Source organism: Cyprinodon tularosa, unplaced genomic scaffold (assembly GCF_016077235.1).
Source record: "Cyprinodon tularosa strain WSP-4 unplaced genomic scaffold, ASM1607723v1 ctg942, whole genome shotgun sequence".
NCBI classification, from domain to species: domain Eukaryota; kingdom Metazoa; phylum Chordata; class Actinopteri; order Cyprinodontiformes; family Cyprinodontidae; genus Cyprinodon; species Cyprinodon tularosa.
In genome coordinates this window covers 1-18,363 of record NW_024039721.1, presented here as the reverse complement: position 1 = coordinate 18,363, position 18,363 = coordinate 1, and the positions used below count along the sequence as shown (strand labels likewise).

The window sequence follows — 18,363 nt, the reverse complement described above, 5'->3', positions numbered from 1 at the left end:
AACAAGAGAGTAAGTTGTCTGCAAAGTACCGCGTCAACTCTGAATAACCTGCTAAAGCCATTTGTCATTATTTTTTGCATTGATTAGGCGGGGGTCCTGAGGGGTAGGGGGTCTCACAAACATAAGTTGTTGATGAATGCAGGCAGACCATATTTCTGGTTTTCGTCAAGATAAAAAAAAAAAAAAAAAACGGATTTCATTATTTGGGTTGGCAAGGGAAGATGTTTGGCCTGTATAACCCACACATCAGTCGGACAATAACATGACCAGTCCACTTACAGTATGTCCACAGCAGATAACCACAAAAAAAAAAAAAAAGAAAAAAGAAAAAGAAAATTCAGATGCTTTTTTTCTATTTTTTCCCCTTTGGTTGGTGCAAAGAAAAATTAATTTGGAAACAATTGCAATACTTTAACATTTATATATTAAATTTTTTAATACTTAAAATTCAGTTTTTTGTGAATCCTTTCTAGTCATATTTTATTTCCTATTATTTTACAGTTTTTATATCTTCAAAATGTTTTTATTTGTCAAGACAATTCATTTACAGATTTTTTTTTTTTTTTTGTGGTTATCTAGTGATTTTTTGAAAGAAAATAAAAGAATAAAAATAGTTAAGCATTTTAAAAGGAATTTAAAAAAAAGGAACATAACAGCATTTTTTAAATAAATGATTTATTATGAGAACATATCATTTCACCTTGTATTGGGGGTAATTAATTGAATGCTTATTTATTTATTGAACATGTGTATATTTATTTATTTATTTAGATTGGAGTAGATGTGATTAGATGAGCTTTATTGATCTCACAGCGGAGAAATTCACTCGTCACATATTGGCATAGAAGTTACTGGAGGTGCAAACAGGGAGGAAAAAGGTGCATTAAGATGCTTTATAAAAAATAAAAAAAACATTTAAGGCAACTCGGCCACAGTTGGGATTGAACCCACGAGTTGTTGATCTGGAGACCACTCAGCTTAACCACTGCGCTATAAGTTCGCAACACGTGACACCCCTCCCAGTCTGCTAATTGACCAGACTGGGAGGGGTGTCACGTATTGCACGGCAAGAAAGTAACACACAAAAACAAAGCTTTCAACGGCACTTATATTTTACAAAACTAAAGAAAATATATTTTCTTACATACCCTTTTGAATAACTTTGGCTTATCTTAATGAGGAATCAACTTTGGATATGATTTTAATTTCAACATCACCAGCCGCAGCACTGTCTCTGTCGCCTTTCTCTGGTTGCGCTACAGTCCGTATCCCCGGCTCCAACTTAATTAATTTTATTTTTCATTAAATAATAGCGATGCAGATAAATAGAAATAACAGTTCTCAGATAAGATCGGAGGTGTATCTATAACTACGCAACCATTTTCATAAAATAAGATTATGCAGTCACTTGACTGCATAATCTTATGTTAAATTAATTCATTAACTTTATTTTAATCAAAAACAAAATAAAATAGCACAGTATCACACCAAGATCCCCAATAAACCTGCTTTTCAGTTGACTGCAGGCCCACAAACGTCACCCTCAGCACGGCAGAGGTCCCAAGCGCCACCTGGTGGTTGTCCGGGTACATTGCAGTTCTTTTTGAAATAAAAAAACTGGCCTCAGGAAATACAACGTGATTCACGTGGGAATCACACAGGAATCACGCAGGAAACCGTCCATTTCCAACCAGTCCCCACTGTAGTTGCCATCTATGTAATAATAATAATAAAAAAAAAACATAGCCACAATATGTTATCTTATTTGTTGGCATATTGTTTCATTACTGGTAACTGTGTATCCATTTTTTTTATTCTCTTCAGTATTTAAATTTAATATCTTTACTGTTAAACAAAGGTCAATCTAGAGACAGCCATTCGAAATGTACTTAAGCAATGCACGTTTAAGTTTGCTGTTTGTTTATACTTAAAAACTGTACCTATACCTATAGACTCATCCTTACTTTCTCAGATCCTGGGGGATCAGTGTATTTCATACAACACTTATATCTGAGTAACATATCCTTGTTTTGAGAGTGACTCAACGTTTACTAAAACATAATCTATGATTAGTTCAAAATGGCCTTCAGTGTAGATACTCTAATCTTTTTCCAGTTTTATTTGTACCCTTTTATTGCCCTCTATAGATATTATGTTCATTTGATAAGCCCAGTGGATGTTCCCTGAGGAGAAATGATAAATGTGAGAGAAGGGTTGCTTGCATCTGATTCACATGTCAAGATCAGAGCTAGTAAATGTCAGCTGATGTGTTTCCACAAATAGCATCAGTGATCGGGGGGGTAGCAAAACATATGAGGGAGTTATGTAGGGGGAGTAATATTACAGATTCTAGGCTATGGCTGTCCACATCTTTGATGTCTGACTGCTGTGTCCTTGTTCGAGATTATGACTCACCACAAACCAACACAACCCTGTGTCTTTTTCTACGAAACCTGATTAATCTTTTATCTGCATTCGGAATATCTCAATGACCCATTCATGTTTTTCAACAGAACAAAAACAGAAGGAAGAATAGATGGGGAACAAGGAAGCAAAATGTGTGAAATGTGAAAAAATAATGGCAGTTACAGAGAGTCCCACTCACCGATCTCAAAGCTCCCATCAATGACTCCTATTAGGTAGCTTGGGATGTCAAAGCGCCTTTCCAGCTGAGTTATTGTGCTCTTCATGTAGCTCCCCGACAGAGCCTTAGCAAAATAGGCAAACGACAATGCTACCAGAAACATCTGGGGAATTGAAAGAGAGAAGTAAATAAGAGAAGGGTTTACATTGATATAAACAAACCGAGACAATGTGCTGAACTACTGTTTTGTGTTTTTAAACCAGTAAAACGAATAAAGTGTTATATTATTACGACTGAAAAATGTATCAAGCAATTCTCTTTACCTTTTGTTACCAGTGAAAAGTGTAGCTACTATATTAAGAATAACTTTTGGTTTTCAGAATTTTCAGAATTGGAGGCTCTCCTGTTGTATTTTAGCCAAAAATGGGGATCAGGCCTTTATTTCTGATTATTAACCTAAAATGTATAGATCTGGTTATACACTCCATCTACTGAAAAAACTACTGGAGGATAGTTTTTTTGGTTCAATTTGCGTGTTTTCTAAGCCATAACAAGGCTTTTGTTGGGCTACTCTATAAAGCTAATCCAGACATTTTGATTTGAGAAAGCTTCCTGGATGGAAAGCGAAACGTCTACAAACTTTGAAAACAGTCCAGTTGTTTGTTTTAACTTTTTTGAGAGTCTTAACCATCACAGTGGAGGTTAGAAGTTCACCACCGCTCTTTTGCATAAAAAAAAAAAAACTCCAACATCAAAACTAATTTGGGACACATCTGTTTATATAATAATAATTGCAATGCTGTTCTTGGCTACACTTTATGTTGTTGCATTGTGGGGATTTGCACAAAATGAAAGAGGGCCCATTTGTTCTCAGTCTAGCCACAGATCATCCCTATTTTGCTGGAGGGCAACAAGCAGCCTGATGTCATTCACAACAAAAATTACCTTGACAACAACAAAGACACGGGGCGAGGTAATCATCAGTCAAAAGCCATAGCGGCAGAGCATATATAGGACTAAAACTACCTCCACCTTCCTAAAAAAACTATGTCCTATAAATCCTGGGGTTTGATATGCGGCTCTGCTTTTTTAAAAATGGCTGTCCGCCAATCCAATAGATGCTGAAGTGGATATGGTGGATATAGAGGCGAGGCATCATTTCATAGAAGATTTTCTACCAAATCTTTTGGGGAGTTCACCTCTAAGTAATTGGCATAATACCAAAGTTATTATTCAACAAATTCATAGGATAATCTTCTTTTTTTGTTAGTTATCAAAGTCTGTTTACTTTTCAGTAAAAAAAAAAAATCCTTTATCAGACAGATACACCACTTAAATAATGGCCCTAGGAAGAAAAAAACAAAACAATGTTTGACTTTTTAAAAGGGAGTCCAGATGAAAGAACAATACAACCTTTATGTTATCTTTAGACTGTCTCTAATCTCAGCCCATCTGCTTGTGAGTTAGTGGAAAAAGAACATTTTATGACTCTGTTTATTGCCCTTACAATGTATTCCATTCAATTTACTGTCCAAGAGAAGCCCTGCACACGAAATTCACATTACACACATGGTCAGAAAGGCCCGCTCTAACCATACAGTTAATTGATCTTCCCGTTGCACAACAGTACATCATTGTAAAGTACATGTTTTATCTACAAAACTATTTCAAAAGTAGCGAAAACAAACAATGTTTGGCCTTTCAGTGACTATTGGAGGCAGATGACTATACTGTTAGTTCTGGTGTAACCATGTTAAACATATTACCAAGAGCAAAAGTCAGCCACTGTTGAACTTGTTCTGGTATATTCAGAACCCTTTATATGTAACCCTATCAGGGGTTTTAGCCAGTGAAAGAGAAAAAGAGTCCCATCTGAGCATATTCTTATACATAGCTTTCATTTACATGATTAAAGTGGAACAGAGCGCATCAGTGTAAACAGATCACGCTGGCCACCACAATTGGCTCAGAGGCTTAAACAACTGCAAGTTGTCATGTGCACTTCCTGGGGGGTTGAATACCGAACAAGCATGCATATACATTTGTTTCCCCTTTTGTTTCCAGGCATTCCTTTTTTTCTCCTACTGAATCAAAATGGCCTGTACTGTTTTCCTTGCAAACTAATTAACAGGAGAAAGAGTAGGTGGTTTGTTTTCTTGCAGACAACCCTGTATTTGGTGAATTAGCATTTACCATTACAATAAATTACGCCTTTCAGTTAGCATTTAAGGAGATGTTATTTACTTGGGTTGATGGTTTGGTTTGCATGAGTCCCTGTTTCTCCTTTAGTTCAGTAATTGCTTTATTCTCTACTGTGGGTCATGGGAAAACAAGTACATACTGTTGTCAGTAGGGCTGAACAATGATTCAATATCACATTGCAATTGAATTTAACTAAATGGCATCAATATTGATAGGATTATTTTTATTTCAGATATTTCAATATACACTTCAATGCAAGTTTGTAACTTTTTCTAATAACATTTTACTGGAAGAGTTTAAAAACCTTAAAATCAATATTATAAGTTTATACAGGATTCTGCTGTTACCATTCTTGACAGTTTTTCTGAGGCTTTTATTTTGTTTGTATTGATGTCGAAGTTGTATCACATTGACTAAAATTAAGATCTATATCATAATATAAGTTTAAAACATATTGTCCAGCCTTACATGTCACAACCACAAAGTTTTATGCATTTGACTGGGATGTGACAGATAAACCCCAAGGCACTTAATCAGGGCAAAATGGAAGGAATATGATGCATGCTTTTGAAAATGTAATAATAAATATCAGCAAACTCTGGACTGCAATAAAAAAATTACAGGTTATTTTAGAATTTGTAGAATAAAAGGCCAACTGTGTCTTTTTTTTTTTTTTTTTATCTCTTAGCCTAATTTTAGTTATCAGAAGGCTAAAGGTATTGGTAAAAGAAAGCCATAAGACAGACCATTTCCATTGTTTTAATATGAACATTTCTTTGTATCTGTAGTTTACAAAGCTGACCTTTTCCTTTAACCTTTTCTCTGTTTACTAAAATTTTGGAATTTGTGTGCAGTTTGTGAATCATCAAGTGGTCAATCCTAAGAAGGCTATTGCTTTTTCATGACTATCATTAATATATATAGTTCTTATTTGGACAATTTTTTTAAAATCATTTAAATGTTTAGAAAAAAATAAATAAAATAAAAACAAAAAACTGCCCTTTTTTTTATAACTGTCAGGAGAATGACTACAAATGCACAGTAAGGAAGAATGTCGAGTCATGACGCAGGGTTCACTTTAGGTTACCACAGCTCAAACCCAGCCAGTTTGTAATTACCAGTTACCTTAAACATGAGTGTTAAGAGGAGTGCATGGAGACAGCCAAGTGTTAACATGCAAAGTCTAGAGACACAGAGATTCTAGGTGACCTGAACCTAAACAAAACAACAGGGGTAACCCCCCCTCTGCCTTATCTAGAGTTCAGAAACAACCAATGAGGGGATAAAATAAACAAAAAACTACAGTTGACCATTGGAAATCCAATATATGTTGTTAGTTGAAGCTATTTGTGTTGAGGTGTTACACCATCTGGCAGCTCCTTGTAAACAGTGAAAAACAACCATCATCAAAGAATAAATGTTAATTATAGCAGCATCTAGAAAACATTTGATTATCCTTGTAAAAAAAAACATTACACTAGGATCACAACTCCCAGTATTAACAGATCCTAAAGGGACTTCCATTAAAGTTTTGTGTTATGACATCATGAATTCCTGTCTACATCCACTTGTACAAACACACCAACCTTGCTTATTAAAAAAGGGTTAAATGTGAATTACGATGAATCCTTTATATATAATGGAGCGATTCTTAATTCATATTTCCATGTTACTTTTCCAGTTTAAGCATGGGTACAACTTATTTTTTTTCAATTCTGAATGTTTAGTTATGAACTCACAAAGCAGAAATTAAGGCTTTCAATGACAATCCTAACAAAAGTAAGTACATTTCAAGGTATGCATGATACACATCCCTTTTTAACAGTGAAATAGTTCTCAGATTGTGCCTTGCAACAAATCAAAGCAAAATGAGGCAACACAGAGACATTGTAGCGCCACAGTTTTAGCCCATTTGGAGGAATTAACAAAAGCGGAAAATAACACTGAGCACCGGATTAAAGTTGTAGCACACTGTGCCATATCCCACCCAGCCGCTCGGGGAACCAAACAATTCTGAGAAGAAATAACTCTGTCCTGCCTCAACAGTCTGTATTATGATAAGCTGCTTGAACACCATTGTCTCACATCACTTTCATGTTTGGAAAAAAAAAAATCTTCCAGATTGATTGATCTTATTCAAAGCTTTTTCTATGCCTTTTTTTTTACCTCCTTAGAAGAGTGTTTGAAGCTTTTGGTTTAAAAATACGAGGAATAGCCTGAGGTAGACTGGGAGGTTGTCATCGTGTTCTACAGAGTTCTATAGAAATAAGAAAGGTAAATAAAGGTAATAGATGCTAAAAGAAAACAAGAGTATATTTCGTGTTAAAGACACAAACTGCCACCAAGAAGATGGTCAATATTTAAGCTACCGTATTTATGGTATATAGCATTATAATTAAGACTATAGTAGCTGAATAATTTGTTTAATCTTTTATTATTTTTTTTTAATGACTGGACTTTATAATGTAGATCTTGTGCTTTAATTTTTTGTTAGATATTTTAAGGTGTCTTTCATTAAGTGGCTTAAAGGCAAGATCTGCGTTATGAATGACCAAGCAGCTCATATTACAGACTGACCAAGGGACAGAGCCATTCCTTGGGCAGTGTCTGGGCCTCCATGGTTTCATCCATTACATTCCAAAAAAAGCTTGATTTGACAGAGATCAAAGGGGATTGGGAAGCTATGTAAACATTTTATGTCCATGCTTTCCTCAGCTGACATTGAGAAATTCTCTGAATGGGTTGAGGCAAAACTCAAAGACGCCAGAGGATTTTGATCAGCTTCACTGCCTCTCTAATAAAATAAACTATTATGACGTCTAATCCTCTTATGGATTAGTTCAGTGCACCAATCTATTCACATTAAAGAAACTTTATAATAAATGTCCCCATAGCAGATTAGGTTTTAGGTAGGATAATCAAGTATGATTTATTTTTAAGAGAGCTGTTTGATTTCCATATATTCTGTTCTGATATCAACATAATTATTTTATCTAATGGTTCAATAGAAACAGTAAAAGAGTTCTAACTTATTTTTTCTACTTTTTCTTATTAGGGCTTGTGATAGAGCAAGTTATCCCAATAATCTACATGTGAACCTGCTTGTTTCTCCACAATCTGAGAGGCAGCTTGAACATAAAGAATTACATTAATTAAATTATGTTTTAAGTTATCTAAGATTGTACTCGTGCTAACTGTCTTCCGCTTATCCAGATCACGAGGTCAGCAGTCTCAGCAGAGACTCACATATTTCCCTCTCCCAAGATACCTCCTCCAGCTTCTCTTTGGAAAGCCCGAGGTGTTTGGAGGCCAGCTGAGAGACCAACCATGCCTGTTGGGACGGGCCTTAAATATCTCCAGAGAGGGGGCTTTCCAAACAGATGTTCAGTCCACCTCACTTCCATCGATCTCCAACTACATTCTCTTCACTCTTGAACATGAGCCCTAGATTATTAAACCCCACTTGAGACAGGAATTCACCTCTAACCTACTTAAACCTGAATGGGGAAAGCCACTTTTTTCCTGTCAGGAACCATGGCAAAACCAGGGACGAATCCTGTTGGTTGCCAAACCTTGAAATCCTCTCAAATCCTGTTATGAACTGGGCAGCCCTGCTTGAGTCCAACATGCACTGTTCCCAGTGCAAGTTGGGAACAGTGGTCCACACTGCTGGCTTAATGCCAGCAATGACTTGGTGGAAACCCCCAAATCCTAGTGGTGGACACAGGTAGTAAGGGATGCTGTCAAGCTAAACTAGAAGTCCTAGTTGCATTGTGGGACCCCTGAGGCAGAGAGCAGGTGCCCATGTGCTGCTGTCCAGGTAGTTGCAGAGGCAAAAGTTTCGTCTCAAAGTGTGTTTTGTGAGACCACAGAAAAAGACTGTAGATGGGCCACAACGCAATTCTGGCGAACCGTTTTGCTCCTCCGGAGGGGATAGTACTGCTTTGCCAATTCCCTTTTGTGGGAGTGGGGAGCCGCCAACTTTAAATTAAGTAATGTTGGACTTTTTAAGGATTACTTTGAGGATCCACTAAAACTATATGACATGCCTATTGTGACAGACGCAGGGATTGGGTACTCGGAGCTGGACTTGTTCATCAACCAGGTGGAAGTCACAGAGGTGGTCAAAAAAAAATCAGCCATGACTACCTTTGAACTCTGGATTTTATTGGGCTGTCGTGGTTGACACACCACTTGAACATTGTGAGATGGTTAAAAGGGCTAAGCAATTTTGCCTAAAATCTAAATTGCAATTATTTTTAACCAAAATTGAGATTGCAGTTTTATTTCAATCTTCCTTTGCCCTAACCCCAAGCTTCTAGATTTTTCATCTCATTCTTTCTGTTTTTGAAAGCTTGCTTGCGCAGAGTCCATCGTTGCAGGACTTTACTGTAATCTTTGTGTAAAAAAGTGTTTACTAATTTGTGTGCATGGAGCTGCATGCTAGCTGCAAATCTATCTCCCTTTCTGTATGGCGACAAACCCACTTTAAGTAGTTTAACGCCTTCTAAAGTGGTGAAGGGAGAAATTTAGTGCCTTAATCTTAAATATAGTGTGGCTCTACAATTTGAAAATTGTGTTTTGTTAAATTGCAATTATATTGCAAATGCAATTAATTGCCCAGCCCTATACTTGAAGAAATGTTTTTTTTTTTATTGTGTAGCAGTGTTTCATGATATTTAACAGTCCACATGAATAATATTTTACTCAGCATTATCCGATGTAGAAAAGGTAAAGAATAGAGTACATCAGGGGAAAGTTACAAGAAGTAAGCCACACTTCTTTGTTTCTTCAATCTCAACTGTATGCTTAGAAAGCACAGAGGGTGAATAATCTTTATTGATCCAAGAGGAGCTGGTGTTTTTTTCTCTACAAAACAAAGAAACTAATGCTGGTCAAGCATAAGGACAGTTTTAGTTAAAGGAGAACTGTGATGAAAATCCACGCAATGGCATCAAGAGCAAATAACATGAACAACTAAAGTTATTCTCCTACAAATAATTTCATCAATGACTACAAGACTTAGATTCAAGCCAAACCAAAATGCATTTGACTTAAATGTCATACACAGCACAGCAAGCTTCTAAAAATCTAGCAATAATTTGACAATAATTTGAACTAAAGAACTACATAATGTTTAAAAGCTATATAAATGTGATTAATGGCAAGTTGTGGCTACATAATATCTGAATTTGTTAATAAAGCTCTAAAAATGTTAATGCGTGAAATGCTGAACAACATGTCCTCCCTCTACTGCCAAGGATGTTTTTAAGAACTGAGCCCTGAGAAAATAATGACTGGTTGTTTACTGGCCAACAAATGTTTCCATCTCTGTGGTAATGACACGCTGCAAGCTCCAAAGGCAGTTTTTCTTACAGCAGTGACAGCCTAAGATCAAATCAACAAGTGTAAAACATTGCAGTGATTCATTTTCATTTACATTTGAAGGGATAAGAAACCCAGATTGAAATTATTATTATATTCTATTGATAATCATGATTTTAGAGGACTAAATGTAGTAAAATTGCTGTTTCAAGGTTTGTTGTTAAAAATAACCATACGGCTGCGTACCTACTAGAAGAGCATGTGACCCCATAAAAAAGCTTAACTCAGCACACCAAAGGTGTTAGTTGGAGCGCGATAATCCTAGTGTCTGAAAGATATATTATCACGTGTACCCTCAGACTGGTGCTGGGAGAGCCGCTGGGTTTGCCATTTGTCGTGTCACTTCGTCCGTTCTCCTGCACACAGTCCTCCTCGCTTCTGTCCTCCATTCTCCAGATATGTCTTTGCTTCTCCTCAGCAGGCATGCAACCCTGCAAATGGATAATTCAAGCATGTGACCCACTTCTCATCCATAGCAAAGAAAAAATAAATAAATAAATAAATAAAGCCTGGAGTACAGAAGAAAACTGACACACAAACTAAAAAACTGCCCGTGTTTTGTCCTGAATATCCTCAGGCTTCAGTCACAAGTAAAAGTCAGCATTGTATTCAGGCTGTACGACGTGGACGTGCTTTGAGAACAAAAGCTTTTTGTTTCAGGTTAACTATTTTAAGCTAAAAATATCAAACACTCTGAGCTGAACATTCCAACCAATCAAACTCTGTACCTACTTGTATTGTTCAGGGCAGTAACTGAGATCATGAGACCAAATATAATGAATCTTAAACCAGGACTGTGAAGTCTGCTAAAACCATAATCTTCAGTCTAAGAACCTCAGTGCGCTGAAACCAAACGACGTCAGAGGAGAATTGATTACTTTGAGGTTGACAAGATGAACTTCAGTGGTTGTGGGTACCAAATTTTAGCTGAAAGTATGGGAAATCTTACATTTTGAGAATATAAGGGTAAAGAAATATTAAAATAAGCTCAAATCTGTTAGCTATGAAATTCATTCAAAGTCATTGGATATTTCATTAATGAAAATACGCCATTTACAACATGGCAGCTCGACACATTTAGAAATGGAGTTTGGGTGAAGATGATTTTATTGAAATTAAAAAAATGTAAGGGGTGTTTTTAATTATTGTAATTTTTTGTCTACAGTAACATGGATTGTACAATAATGTGACAAAGTCAGAAATTTCTAAAAACAAACATTATGCTATGGATCTACATTTTGGTCATTTTTTAAAATGTTTTTTGTTCTATGATTGCATGAATTCTCTAAGGATCAGTTTATTTAAAATTATAAATCCATGCCTGCTTGTTGGCAGCTAGGGTTGCAACTAATGATATTTTGCAAATTGTTTCGTTTTTTTCAAGCGATCGATTAATAATCAGATAGCGAAACGTTCCTCAAAGACTTTTTACAACATTAAACCAGATGAAACTAAAACTTTTCCTTATGTTCTGAATAGAGAATATTGACAGACAAGCTTTTCTTTTATCTTAAATGCAAAATATTTAAATATTTTTTTTTTACAATTTTGGTATAATTACTGCTATAAGTTATAAATCTGCTATAAGTCTCTATATTCAATTTAACGATTAATTGATTACTAAATTGATTGATGATTATTTCAATAATCGATTATCACAATTAATCTGATTTATTGTTCCAGCTCTATTAGAAGCACTATTGCACTACTTAATATAATGATCTCCTAAAGTTCATCATTGACGACAATGTGATATCAGAGGTCACATGCAGTTTTAGGCATAAAATGTACTGCCAAAAAAGTACAGCAATTGAAAATATTAAATATTTATCATATTACATACCATTAAATATAATAATACACTTCTAAATCCATTTGAATCTGTCTTTGATGAATGATGAATGATGGCTGATTTAATCATCACTTCCTAGATTGTAAGCCAGACTACTAATGTGTAGTTCTCCGCATTATTACCCTGTGCCTCCAATCAAATCCATATGGGAAAAGGAGGGATGTTCAGCTGGATGTGTGAAGAGCACCTATTGCCCCCCTGCATAAATTTGGTTTGAGCCAATCCGTTAACCTATTAAAGGACCGCAAGCGGCATGAGGAACCACAACAGCTTAGTCGTAATAATGTTTATCTTAGGTATAACGGTTTACAGCACATGCTATTATTTTAATGCAAGGTCTTAAGCCAAAGGGCAGAATTAGTCCTCACTAATTTAAGAAATTTTGATGAGTCCCTCCAACAAAGAATGCTGGCTAAACCACAGCAGTTAACTGGTGGCCACGGAGGAAGGAGGGTTTGATAGGAAGAGGGACAAGGGTCAGCAACCCCCCTCCTTGGACATCTTATGCAAAACATTACCTGTTGTCACACGTACTCGCTATTCTACTTCCTCACTGTGCAATAGCACATGCCAACTACTGTGTAGCCTTTTTTACTTTTTTTAAGGTCAGTAAATTTCTGCAGTGCTAGTGCAATAATCCAAGTCAACTACTATGTAGTATTCCCTTAGCTCTCCACTGTGCAGATATTTTTATATCTGAGGGAATCATATTCTAGGACATTACAACATTTTTAATGCTTTTTTGTACTATATACACTCTTTTTTATATTGCCTGTTGTAAGTTTATCTTTAATGGCATCTTGCTTTAACTCTTTGTACTCTATTTAACCCACTGGAACAAGAATTTCCCTGAAGGAGTAATTCCTAGGGAAAAATCAAGTTCAGTCTAAGTCTAAGGTGAAGGAGGGGCCTTTAAAGTTAAATAAAAAACTAGAACCCTGCTGATCTCTCAACAATGGGACTTTAAATGTTGTGATGTAAAGTCTTTGTAGTTTAGAAGCTGAAGCTTTCCAAAACTTTGGTACACATTAATACCAGTAGTCGGCTCATGACTATCTAAACTTTTTAATATGGTTACTGATAGGTCCTTTGGATCTATTTAATTATTTTTCTTAACAAAATCTGTTTTACTAATTGTTTAAAAACAATTAAGGTAATAGCTTCAGTGGTATTGAGATAGGATCCCAGTTTTCATCTGCTAATTTTATTTTTCAAAACAAATTGCTCAAATTTTTACAGCAGAACTTATCAGTTTTTCTTTAGTTCTAATTCAGATTTTATAGAAAACAGCAATTTTAACTTCAGTCAAAAAATATGTAAAATTCCTTTATTATGAACGTATATTGACCTAATAAGAAATATAATTTAAATGAAACCTAACTGAATAGAATGCAGCTATCTTAATATATTTGAATCCCTTGGCCTGTTGTTTTTTAATTCATCCTTTTCTGTGCCCACCATGAAAACCCTCTGGCCCCCTCCTTGCCCCCTGGTGTAGCTGCTGTGGAGTAGAGTATAAAGCTGGATAGAGGATCTCTGGTCTCTTTCTCTGGGCTTCCATCAAAGGCACTGACACATCCTAAGCTGCTGCTGCACTATTTTGAATCTCCATTCAACACCGTTCAATCTGGTTTTATCTTCCGCGCTTTGTTACAATTCAGAGTTGTAACTAGATATTGCAAATAAATAAAAATTTGTTTGGCCATTCTTTTAGCCCTATGTGACTTTTTTATTCACATACAAAATCTTAGCACTTTTAAGTGTGATTTGGCCCAGTTATTTTCTGCTAGTCTGTCTGAAAACACCAGGGATTTCTGACATAGCAGTGCTGTGCTTCAAAGTCAGAGGAAGGCATGACTGTGTCAACCTAAATAAATCTACACTGACATCACATCAATGTCAGCGACATTTAACTGGAAAAAAGTCGGAGAAAGGAAGGCTTAGCATGGCTGAAAGTTCTCCTAGAATTTCTACCATATTTCTGACATCATAAGCACAAACCTAAACTGGAAAAAGCAACGACATAACCAAATTTAACAGTAGCATTCATGAAGAAAATTTTATTAAAATTCTTACAAAATGACATTTAAAAAACTAGTTAATGTCATCTGTTAAAGTTCTGCATCTTGATGTGTTTTTGGAATCTGCACATTACATCAGGACTGGTACTTGGTCTGAAATCAACATGTTGGTTAAATTCTTAAATGCTTTTCTGCAATCAGTCACTGAGTAGGAGGGATATGCTGAAAGACAATAGTTTGGGGGTTGTTCATTAATGTGTTTCTCTGATCCAAATGCAGGTATAGATCATGTTTAATCATGTTTACAACATTAAATCGATGAAAGAGGAGAGACTGGCCATACAGTCACTTGATCAGTAGAAAGGCTTTATTCTAACACTACTCATATGATGACTCGTGGTCTATATTATAACACACATTCATTGTACTTTTTTTTTTCCTAACTCTAATTCCCCTTAAAATCTGCTGTCTTTGTTCATTTTCCTCCATGGTAAGTAAAATGCAGTTATCTTGTGAGGAAGTATGGGCACCATTGTTGGTGGAAAATCTCTTCAAATTCAATTCTCCTCTTATTCATTGCAGCAGTTTTGTAGTTTCCAAGCCATTAATGTGGAGAAGCTGTTTTGAAAATAAAGAAAAACAAGCTGAATTTATTGTTTATTTCCAGGTGGGAGGCACCTTACAGTATTTGTGTGCTTAGGGCCCCCAACTGGCTAGGACTGCCCCTGATTTTAAGTATTATCTGAAAATATATCAAACAGGATTTTGAGGTGGCAGGTTCCCCTTTTGGATGGGCTAATTCTAGCTTGTGGATTGCAGAGTCCCACCTTTGTTTCCTTCTGTGGTGCAGTTAAACAAAACCCAAACAAGCTGATACCCATCCGCTGTGTTTTATGCTCATAACAGGCAGAGTAAACACAAAATGTAAAATTTTAAAATCCCCAAAACTGTAATTTAGAGCTGTAATTTGAGTGGTTCCTTCATTTCTTTGCATGTAAACAACAAGCGTCTTTCCTTAGAATGTTATGGCTTTTCCACTTTTTTTCACTGTACTCACTTAGTCCTATGTTGCTGATGGTAAATATATATTGAAGCAATAGGAAGCACAAAATATAAGCATTTTCTTACATTCTATAAATGATTAAATTGCATTAGCATACTGAGAGCACATTTTAAATAGAACCATAATGATCCATGTACAAATCTGATGAGCCACTTCTAAGATGCTGATGATTATGATGACATTTCGGTATGTGGTATATCTGCGCATATTCCATTTATAATGTGTCTATGACCTCCACATAGTTCTTTTCTCTGCCTGTTAATATTATTCTGCTAACCTCAGACTTTCTTTATATGCTTTGATTTATGCTCTTTATACTATTATAACTGATAACTACTCTAAAATGGTTTCTCAGAAATGTACCTTGTGCAATAACACAATCAACTAAACTGATCAAGTAATTGCTGTTTCAGACAAAATAATTTCTGATACAGACCAATTTTCAAATAAATAATGTGTTACCATTCATTTGCCTCTGTAAATATAAAACCCCTAGGCATGATTTATTTAGGGTTTCTACTGAGATTTTTAATCGAGTTATTAACCAGTATTTGTTTTTTTTCTTACATCAGGAAGAATCATTATGACAAAAGATAAACTTCCAGGAATCGGTTCTTAAAGTTTCTTAAAGTTTATCAATCCCAGACACCGAGCCCTGATATCCCGCCGTTCACCTACTGATAAACATTATGTTGATGATTGAAGAATATTAAAGTGGAGGATTACGATTAGGATCCTAACTTATCTATGCTATTTCGGTTATTTATATGAAAATATTTATGTTCTTTTTCTATGGGCTTCTCTGGAGGCAGATTTTAATTATATTTTTTTGTTGTTTGGATTTCAAGCAGATTCAGCTGCTTAAGGTTAGAAAAAGAAGAAAAAATGTAGAAAAAGAAAAAAAATCATTTAATTTTAATATTCATTTTTACTGATTTTCACTCTGTGAAGGAAAGATATCTCACCCTAACTTGACTCCTCATTCAGCCTTGTTTCTCTCACCTCCAGTTGATTTGAACTTTCCTTATCAATGACTTGCTTTCTGAAACTTCAGATAAGTAGCTGTTTGTTACTAACAATTTCAAATCTCAAAACACATCAGCCTTTCTGGATTTTTGTTCTTTCTGGTTTACTTGGATGAGTGGCAAATGGAAAACTGCCTAAGGCTCATGTCATATAATCTTCTTCATATTGATGACTCAATCATTGATTTTTTTTTCTTTTGCAAATGAAAACCAACATCTTAGCCTCTTAGAAAACTAGAATTATAGTATAAAAACTTTTAAGAATTAGTTTAACACATATTTCATATCATAAAGACAAACGGGGGGGACGCAACAGCTGTCCAGCAGACAGTATTTTACCCAAAATGTTTGCTGTTCTCAGACAGCTGTATCCAAGCATTTGGAAAGTTTGGTTAAAGGACAATTTAAAAAAAAAATGAAAAAGTAACAAGGATAACCAAACCTTGGAAGAAACAACAAAACACAACCCACTGAAGAATTTGGAAGAGCTTGTCAGGGATGACAATTATGGCTCTTGTAATGTAATGGAAAGTTAGGTGGAAGGGGGGAAAGAGTGTAATCCCATTTCCTGCTTTAAGGACATAATAATTTTCTTTCCAACATAGATATCAGAATCAGAATCAGACATACTTTATTAATCCCAGAGGGAAATAGATAGATAGATAGATAGATAGATAGATAGATAGATAGATAGATAGATAGATAGATAGATAGATAGATAGATAGATAGATAGATAGATAGATAGATAGATAGATAGATAGATAGATAGAATAAATCTTAATTTGGGTTTACCTTTCTCACTTTCTCAAACATGTTTCTTCATCTAGACTCTTATGTCTAAATTCTGAAATGCAAGATATAAAACCTTAATATAAGCAACGAGGTCATGATAAAGAGGCTGAGAAAGGCACGCGCAAAAGCCAGCCTGTTGCCATCTTTAAGACGCTCCTTCTCCCTCATTTCTTCAGACCCACTTTCCTCTCAAAGATGCGGGCTGTTAAGCCGTGAAGGAAGAAAAAAAATCTCTCACCTCGGTGTCGCTGTTATTTTCGGCTCGATTGAGCTGCTCTGATTTCCCCAAACCAGCGCAGGATCGGTCTCTTTTTCTCAGCAGCTCAGTGCGTTTCTATCAAACTTCTCGCATTAAATGAAAGCGAGAAGAGCCGCCGATTGAATTGAAATGTGTTGGAGCAGTTCATTACAGTCCAATCCCAAAAATTGAGACAGGGGATTCCAGCCTTATGCTTTATATCCTCAGAGCATGAAGGCAGGAGAAATGAGATGTGCGCTTCCAGGTAAGATCCCTCCGCCTCCTCTGCAGAGCAGCAGCAGCAGCAGCCTTCCTGGAGAGGCGGGCGTCTCCATCAGCAGCGCACCTCTCCCTCCCTCTCTACACAGTTTCTCTAGCAGCTGTCTATCTCCTCTCATCTTTCCCCTCCCTCTCGCCTAGTTTACGAAAATCGTTTTTAGGCCCGAGCAGCAAAGCGCTGCGAAGGCCTATTGTATTTCGAAAGTTTCTTTTTATTAGGCCCGAGCAGCGAAGGCTGCAAGAGCCTATTGTATCTGTACTATTTCTTATTATTATTATTATTCTTTTAGCACTTTGAACGCATTTTACGGGGACTTCGCATATTCAAAAACTCAGGAAAACGTGGCAGTAAATTGTCCCCCGCGTGAAATAGCCGGTCTGTAATGGAATCCAAAATGGCCGCCCCCAAATTACGCCACAGCGCCCCCTAACGTGAGTTGGGGGAAACTGTAAGTCACAGAGATCTGAAACTTGGCACACCGGTAGATCTCCTCAAATCATGAAAAAAAGTCTCTTGGAGGTATGCCCTAAAACCCACAGGAAGTCGGCCATTTTTGGCTCAAAGTGCGATTTTTGGCCATTTTTCATTTTCGCTCATGTCGAACTTTAACGAACTCCTCCTAGGGATTATGAGCTATCGGCTTCAAACTCGGTCATTATGCAGTTAAGGCATTGGAGATTAAAAGTTATCAAAGGTTTTCGTTTTTGAGCATGTTTAAGGGGTCCCCAGGGGCCCCGAAGTTAGGGGTACTTTTGGAGAATTTCAAAGTGGAATAACTTCTACAAAAAAAGTTCAAATCAAACCAAGATTGGCAGTAAGGAGCCCCTTTGGATGCTTGACCATACTGGATGGTCAAATGATGACATCATCTAAGCCCCGCCCCCTTAGGGAAGAAAGTCGCTTTTTACTTGGGGGATCCT

General features: G+C 36.2%; 1 protein-coding gene across 1 annotated transcript in view; it reads right to left on the bottom strand.

The window, feature by feature from the left end:
- Positions 1-17,512, bottom strand: part of slco1c1 (solute carrier organic anion transporter family, member 1C1) — a 53,007-nt gene extending 35,495 nt beyond the window's left edge. The window contains exons 1-3 of the mRNA XM_038275154.1: positions 17,164-17,512; positions 10,465-10,602; positions 2,606-2,747 (exon numbers count right to left, since the gene is read on the bottom strand). Of these exons, the coding sequence (XP_038131082.1) occupies positions 2,606-2,747; positions 10,465-10,596 (274 nt within the window). The 5' untranslated portion in view covers positions 10,597-10,602; positions 17,164-17,512. The remainder of the gene's footprint in view (positions 1-2,605; positions 2,748-10,464; positions 10,603-17,163) is intronic.
- Positions 17,513-18,363: the final 851 nt, after the last annotated feature.